The sequence below is a fragment of the Notothenia coriiceps genome, unplaced genomic scaffold, assembly GCF_000735185.1.
Source record: "Notothenia coriiceps isolate Sejong01 unplaced genomic scaffold, NC01 NC01_scaffold00037244, whole genome shotgun sequence".
In the NCBI taxonomy this organism is placed as follows: Eukaryota; Metazoa; Chordata; class Actinopteri; order Perciformes; family Nototheniidae; genus Notothenia; species Notothenia coriiceps.
This window is the reverse complement of record NW_011369945.1, coordinates 20,006,783-20,015,291: the sequence shown is the minus strand read 5'-3', so window position 1 is coordinate 20,015,291 and position 8,509 is coordinate 20,006,783. Positions and strand designations below refer to the sequence as shown.

Below are 8,509 nucleotides of genomic sequence, written 5' to 3'. Positions count from 1 at the left end.
GACTGACACTGCACAATGATTTAAACATAAATGTATCGCTTCAAAATGGCATCCTTTCATCTATTTGCGTAGTGCAATTTGTTTTGTATTAGCTTCTCAAATAACAATATTTGAATGACATTACATAAAGGCAGAACAGGTGGCAGAATGCAGAGGAAAAGAGAGCTGAGCAGATGTCAACACGTTATTACCACATGACGAACAGAGCCATCACTCAGATTGATCTGGTGTCCTCTTCACAGTGAGAGCTATTCTGTTCTTCATGTTGTTAGCAGTCAGAAGTCAGAGAGATTTCACAGCACCAGTCAGAGAAAGCCTCTCACCCTGTTTCACTGCAGCATCTAAGGAACAATGTGTTTGCATGATGAGGGGCTTCAACATGCACGATAACATCTCTAATCAATATGGCGGACGCTTTAAAGTGCAGGAAAGGATTCTAGGCGTGACTTGGGTCACATTCGGGGATCACTTCAAAGGCATAAAGAAACAACTGGAAAGAGGCAAAAAGAAATTCTCTATATCTGACTGCTTCCTGCAAGACGCTGCATTCAAAAAAAAGTTAGCATTTCTAAAAGTTTAAATCTTCAAAAAGCGTATATGGTGGAGATGTGTTCAAAAAGCATGCATAGAGCACGAGCTGCAAACAAAAGCACCACCGATGATCCATCAGGCACGAGTAGAAATGTTGTTTCAAAGGGACCGTCGGAGTGATCTTGCATATTTCTTTAGGGTGCTTGAACTAAACACAGGACAGAAACATGTTCTGCGTGCAGAGGAAAATATAATCCGTTCACAAAGCTGCGTTTGCCCTTCAACTTATTTATTGATGTACTGAACATGGAAAAACTCCAAAGTATCCAAACACAAAGTAAATAACATGTACATCCTCTTAAATACTCAACAAAAAGAGATTCTATTCCAGAAAAAAATGACGTGAACAAAGCCAGACTATACAACTCCAAATAAATAATCATTCTTATAGTAAGAATTGAGATAAGAGATGTGGTGGGGGGGGGGACTGAGCTCATGCTGGACCCTCTGCACAATCAAACGATCAGGAAGATTACAAAAAGAAATGTCCAAAAGCGAGGGTCCGGCATGACTCAGCAGATCTGCCCCCGTCACAAGTCCTTCATAGAAACACAGAGGAATAGAAAAGCAGCTGCAGATACTAATTAGAATAATGCATAGCACACTGCTCAGTAAGGGGGGGTGTGGTGTTCAGACAACTCCCCACGTGAATAAAGCAATATACTCCAAAGACAGGTTATATGCATATATATGAATATGAAAACAAAAAAGTGGTTTATATCCATTCTTTACCACATAAATATATATCTATAATGTTTATATATAAAAAAACAAAAACATGTCTATAGTTGTCTTTTTTTCTTTTACTATCTACGACAGATTTTAAATCAAAAGTTCAACTGTGAGTAAGTCAATATCTCAAATTAAAATACCTTACATACTCCATAATAGAAAAAGAAAAGATATCTATAATGTCACACTTTCCGATGAGGTCCAAACTAAAATAATACTGATAAACAGATAAACATAAAAAGGACTTATTTACAAAGTAATCCTCCGCCCTGTCCCCAGACCGGCTGCTGCCTTCACTGGCTTCATGTAAAACCCCCTGTCAGTGGTGATGTTTTCAGAGGCAGAAGCTGCAGCCTCAGATGCATCTGAAGGGATCCGTTATGAAGAACTCAACCCACCTTTAAGATACCTCCACGTTATAATTTAGCATGCACTTTTTCCTCAGCATTTTTGTCCAAATGGATTCAAAGGTGCCGGTCGTGTAAGATTTTACAAACCAGCCCAGCTATCGATCCTATAATCTAAAGATAATACAAAGATCTCAAAAGGTTTGTGGTTTTTTTTTACATCATAAATCTCCCCAGAAATGTCAACCTCTGCAAACTTTCCTGTAAAGTTCAAAAGCTCACAATATGAAGATATTTCTCAAAGTCAAAATATTTTGTTCCAGGTCCAGTAAAAAGTGTCTCCAAATTGTTCTTTTTATAAAAATAGATGCATTTTAAACCCACATCAAAGAGGTTCTTAGCTCTTTGGCAAGGTACTGCTTTAAGAAGTGTGTTTTTTGTCTTTTTATCTATTAAGTTTACAACATTATGCAGCCGACCGATAACAACTCAAATTACAATGAACAGAATACTTACAAAAATAGTTCAACAGAAGAACTGCTAACCACTGAAGGCAAAACGCACCTGAAGGCAACTCAGGACACAAATACAAAATAAATCACAATGCTGAACTTTACGAGACTTAATGTGCAACAAAAAGACAAACCCACCGTCCTCCTGTGAGTCTCAGCTCACACCTCAAGGTTTTTTTTTAAAGAATATTAAGATTCAAAGCGTAGCCAAAAAAAGAAAAAAAAGAAATCACAAATGGACGCTAAATTTCCTTTCGTAACACTGATTTACAAAGCTGTGTTTACTAATGTAGAAAGTGAATCTTCCCGTTCCCATGGTAACACACTTGAGGGTTTAGGCTTTGTGTGTTTTGTTGGTTTTGAACGAGACTTGCAGCACTCTGTCCCCGAGGCGGTATCCGTTCAGGCTGGCGATGGCCACGGCGGCCTCGTCGTAGTTAGTCATGGTGACAAAACCAAATCCTTTACACCTGTTTGAGTTGAATTCACGGGTCGCCATCACCTTGGTGACCTCTCCGAACGGGCTGAACATCTGCCACAGGAGGCTCTCGTCTGCGTCCCACGCCAGGTTGTACACAAAGATGCACCACCCGGTCCCAGCGTGGCCTGGGAGGTTGATGCCCGCCAGGCTGGTGACGCCGTCGATAGCCATCGGGGAGAACCTGCTGTGAGACAGAGAGAGACGCAGAGACTCAGCGAGGACACAAACAGCTCTGAAGACAGCAGAGGACAGGAGACAGAGGGACGGTCCTGCAGAGCACACTCCTCTGGGGGAACTCACTAAAGAATGCACTGACAGCGCCAACTGTCATATCTGCACATATTTTAAAAAACTGCGGAGCCCTCAGAAGATACAAACTTCTTTCATTTCCCTGTGCAAAAAAAGTGCTTGATGAGCAGGTTTGTGCTGGTATACAGGATCTTTGCTGCTAGTGACCGGACATCATCACTTCTTAGTGAATTCACCCTCAGTGTTAACACCTTACTTCTCATCAATTAGACGTGCAAGTGATTCTTTTATAAGTAATCATACAGACTGCAGAGGATGCACGGACGCTAAACTAACAGCTCTAAGAGCATCTGCCATATCTGTGAAAAACGAGCCTCCTTGCAAAAACAGTTGCAGTAACAGTTATGTCATGACAATAAATGAATGAAGCTCCTGTGCACCAATATCCTAATGACTTCTTCCCTCACAAATGAGACTTTATAAAACTTGACTACCATGTGCCACATTCCCTTCTTCCTTAGTTAGATGAACAGGATCAGTATGTTTGCAGTGATGTACAGACAGCAGAACACACAGAGGCATTTATTCAGAACCAGACACAGGAAGAACGTGTCAGGTGCCAGTCGGCCGTTGTGCCAACAGTGGGATGAAAAGCTTTTGGGGAATGTGGTTTCTACAGTCAGGAGAAAGTGATTGCATGGAGCCTATAAATTATTGCCGCAGGTGTCGGAGGAGATTAGCTGCTCCACTAGGCTTCACGGGAACATGCAGCCTGACAGGTGTGCTGCAGCAGCGAGGACGCACACACACGTCATGGAAATCACCAACCATTGTCGCGCTTTGAGCTCTCAGCGGATTGGACTTCAATCAAACTCGCTCTCACAGAGTGAGCTGAGTCAAACTGGCATCCTCAAGAATCCTGCAGACGTCTGATGCAACAAAGTTTAAAACAGGACGGCGCTGTCCATATTAGATCAAGGCCTTCAGCCGAGCTAGAAACACAAGTGTGCAATTTTGTGCAATAGCAAGAAAGACACAGTGAAATTCTGTCTGTTGTCGTGTCGACACAGAGGGCACTTTAATCCTGACATGTTGCCACGTCGTGTCAAGATTAAAACACCTCACCGTCCTCTTCTCAGACAGCAACGTACAATCATTCTCTAAAATCACACATCTTGGTTCAATGACCTCTGATCAGATTAACAGGATCAGTATGTTTGCATGAGGTCATTTTCTGTTAGTATTTATCAGACACTTTCTAACATCTGAATAAATAATGTTTCTTGTCTATATCCTGCAGCATGGTGGCGCATACCCATAATGCCAATGGGCCTGTTGTGTGTTGATTTTCCTCCATGCTTGCTTAAACAAACAAGGATGTAAACAAAATGCTTTGCAAGTATGCATGCACCTGTAAAGATGCAGCTCGGCTGTTCCTGTGGACATATGTAGGCCTCAGCCTGATGACATTAAGTAGGCTACTTTCTAATGAACATTTAAGTGTTTCCTGCACTAAGACTTAACCTGTGCTCATGCTGAGTCAGAAGCGTTTATCGTTATGGACAGGCACACTCGACAAGACTCTATAACTGCAATAAGGGTAATTGCACACAAACATACATTAAAAACTCAACAGCAATAGCTTCTGCATAAAACTGCAGGTGGTTTACCTCGAGTAACGGGGGCTTACACATACAAAGAAACATTGCTATGCATGTTGTGTGGTGATTTATTTAGTAAAGCATAAGCAGCACAGGTAGGAGGAATCCATTACTGTATTGGGGTGAACTGTCCCCAATACCAGGGGTCCGGGGTAAGGAGGCTCTATCCTGCTCATGTTTAGGTTGATATTAGGAGACAAACTCCCTCCGGAGGGAACTTTGCAGACCATTTAAATGCACAAATAGAACACACTACAGATGAGGGAACAGTCCGAAAAGCAGAAAAGAGCCTGTTTAAAGTGAGGACACAGGAGCAGCTCATCTTATTGTCTCTTCCTGCTCTAACATGCACTCATGTTCCTCTGTATCATATTGAATATTTACATTGCAGTGTTAGCTTTGATCATATTGAATCACAGAGAGAGTTATCCCTCATGCGGTCTCTGAACCTCCCTCAGGATCAATTAAAGAACATCTATTTACCTCTTCACTCCGTACGCCATGTTCAGCAGATTGTCCAACCTAGGGCAAACACACATTCATTTCAATATTAAGAAAGACTTTCAATGATTATTACAGGATGACAGATGAGTAATGTGCCTGATATAAAGAATCCATGTCTCCATTAACCTCTTTACTGAACATCAATATCAGCTTAGTCTTACTTTAAAATTAAAAAAAATGCTACCCAATTTAATTTGAATAACGTGCTTGCTTTATTTTTAGCTGCACTTTACTTTTGCTGTTGTAATGCTGTAAAGTTCTCTGCTGCAGGACAAATAATCTGACTCTACTACATGGAAATATGCAATTTTCACCACTGATTTCCTGCACTGAGAGGCAAACTCACCCAAAACACATTTTGAGATAAATGCTTTTTTGGAAAGGGGAGAAAGATTTCCAATGATATCTTTCCCATATGTATTCTGCAAGTACTCAGCACAATATGTCACAAAACCCAAGTGTTTCACATAAATCCATGATTGAGTGAACCGTTAGCGACTTTTGACTGATTTCAATAGAGCTGGTCACATTAATGTTCACTAACTTGAGCTCTACAGCAGGAGAAGCACAGCAAAGACTTCAATGTTATTGTCTTTACCTGAAGCGCTGTGCCTGATGGGCCAAGGGTCCGGGGTACCTGCGGTTGGGGGACTGGTATAGCTGGCTCAGCAGCGCCTGGCTCGTCTTCTGGCTTGGGTTGTTGGCGAACTTCACTGTGATGGGCTCTGCAGCCCCGGGGGGCTTCTGACAGTTCAGACCCTTGATGGCCTCCTCGGCCTCTACACGCCGGTCAAAACGGATGAATCCCACCCCTCTGGACACGCCTGAGGAGAAAAACATCCACACAACTTCATTCACACCAGCCATGACGACATGCCGCAGGGGACATTTACAAAAACATTTATTTCACCCTGATCTGGAGTGTTTTCCCAAAACGTTCTGAAAACATGTGGAAAGGCTGCACAAGGAGACAGAGTGTAATAGTGAGCTTCAACAGCTAGAATACATGAACACAATGATTGTTGCTGTATTAGCTGACTGTGAGGTATCGGGCAGCTTGATGTGGGGAAAAGTCATATTGCGGTTATTGTGGACACTTGATCCTGAACAACATTAGCGCTAATGTCTGTTGTGATGGTGACAGACGCTCCCCAAACAGTTCAGCCCATTCCTGTTCATCGTATGCCTCCCCGGCTCTAGGGCGCTTCCACTATGCTGTACAATGTGTTGGCACTACCAGTTCATAGCATCCCTTTCCACTAGTCTCTGTTCTAACACGGCACAGGTTGCATTACCTAAACAGAGACTCATGTTTCAGCAGGGTGTGCGTGCATAATGATTAGACTGCACATGAAACACATATGTTGTCACCATCGCACCCTACTTAAACTCTTTCACAGCATTTTGAGCTTATACAATCGCAGAGGCTAAAACCGTGCAGCCCTATTAAGTTATACGAGTTATAAAATCAGGGTGAACACCTCGAGTGGAGAATTGTATTTTTGGGGCGTCACACAACCTGAACCTCCAAACCAGGCTGTGACAGGGTGTGTGGGGAGAGAGGAGATGGGGGGGTACTCACTGGTCACCGGGTCCACCAGGATGTGTGAGTTAATGATACGTCCAAACTGAGAGAACAGCTGCTCCAGCTCCTTCTTAGTCATCGTCCTTGGCAAATTTCTGACACACAGCTTAGCGTGTCTGATTGAGGCTGAGCTTGGGCGCGCGTACGCCACCTGCAGAGAGCAATGATGCACATTAAACACAATATAAACATCTCTCGTTTCAGAATCAGAGCAGATGCTGTGACCCATTTCTAACAGACAGCCTTCAAACACTGCCTTTCTCTTTATGACTCGTTATGCATGTGCATGCGCTAATGCAACCTACGTTGAACTTTAAATGATTTGTATTAAAAAACAGGCTGCTTAACAGGGTTATTGTTGTTTGACTAATACAGACATGTTCCAAATCTCTACTCTCCTAGAGTCAGGTTTGGCTAAATGAAAGGTCTAGATGGGGGTTAGCTCCAGGTATTGAACTTGAGGCAAACATGTTTTTGAAACTGAGACTCGTGGATGGATAGTGAAGCGTAAAACATGGAGTTCCTGCAAACAAAAGGGTCCGATTGGTTTGTTTCTAATAAACTGCACAACAATGTAACTTGCAGAAATAAAGCTGAAGTAAAATGTGCTCGCTGTTCCTAAAACACAATGACTAAATGTTGACAGGTAAAAGCTCTTACACCTAACATTCATCCTGCAGCGCTGCATCACTCCAAAATCCAAGTCAATGACCGCTTGCCATTATATTTTGGCAATTTGCGTGAAATAAGTTTAACGATATAAAACCCGTCAGGAAATACCCCACTGGTGATTATACAGACGAGTTGCTAACAAGTGTCTAAATGAGGCGACTTAACGCCTTCACGCCTAACATTGGCCGCCATTAGCTTAAAGCTGGTGACGTGAAGTCACGTGACCGTGCTTCAGTTCATTTATTATCTAATGTTAGCTTTGAATTCAAAACACAGAAATACCATATCTCTGCAGCTCTGTATTGATACGTCATGTAAATGGGACAGTGAGGAATGAGTGTCTCCGTGTGTAGCGGCATGTCTGTTTCTGCAGAACAGATTTCAGAGAGAGGAATACATGAATGATACACAACTTCTCACCTTGATGGTTTTGGTCTGGAGTCTCAAGCCGTTTAAGGTGTTTAAGGCTTTCTCTGCGTCCTTCGGGTCCACGTAGTTCACAAACCCGAAGCCGCGGCTCTGCCCTGCAACACAAAGTAAAACAGGAAGCGTCACACTGATGAACAAAAACCCCCAACAAAATAAATATATATATAACAAATGAATATGGACACAACTGCCTTTATCAAATCATGGTGAAGTGCATCAATCCTCCACCAGAAGGACAGCTAGCGAGGCGTATTTGTTTTCTTTTGGAAGCAGAGTATAATCTACAGGAAGAGGAGTTAGACATTATAGCGAAAAGTTTCTGGATCATCAGAAAAGATTCCAGTGCGGTCAAGTTCAGCAGCTCAAGCTGCTTCAGCATATTAATACAGCACAGAGGAAACTCGTGATACAAACTTGATATGAAAGGAAATCTGGGTCAGATTCACATCAAGGCATGTCCAGAGATCAGATNATCTTCCTGGTCGAATGCACTTATTGTAAGTCGCTTTGGATAAAAGCGTCAGCTAAATGCAATGTAATGTAATGTAATGTAAAGATCAAGGTGCAAACATGCCAATCACTCCCAAACATTTGAACTACTTTCTCTTTATATCAAAAAGAAGAACAATGTGCTTCTTGAGGGGTGTTCAAGTGTCCAAATATGTTAATAAGAATTAAAACCGTGAAGCAGAACAAATGTATATATCGTTTTTTCTAAGGTCATTACTTCAGTGCTTTTAGTAAAG

General features: G+C 42.2%; 1 protein-coding gene across 2 annotated transcripts in view; it reads right to left on the bottom strand.

Moving 5' to 3' along the window:
• Nucleotides 1-811: 811 nt before the first annotated feature.
• The window catches only part of elavl2 (ELAV like neuron-specific RNA binding protein 2), a 14,559-nt gene continuing 6,861 nt past the window's right edge, over nucleotides 812-8,509 (bottom strand). For both annotated transcript variants that reach the window (XM_010793856.1, XM_010793857.1), the window contains exons 3-7: nucleotides 7,755-7,858; nucleotides 6,660-6,813; nucleotides 5,676-5,901; nucleotides 5,057-5,095; nucleotides 812-2,847 (exon numbers count right to left, since the gene is read on the bottom strand). In XM_010793856.1, the coding sequence (XP_010792158.1) occupies nucleotides 2,517-2,847; nucleotides 5,057-5,095; nucleotides 5,676-5,901; nucleotides 6,660-6,813; nucleotides 7,755-7,858 (854 nt within the window). In that variant the 3' untranslated portion in view covers nucleotides 812-2,516. The remainder of the gene's footprint in view (nucleotides 2,848-5,056; nucleotides 5,096-5,675; nucleotides 5,902-6,659; nucleotides 6,814-7,754; nucleotides 7,859-8,509) is intronic.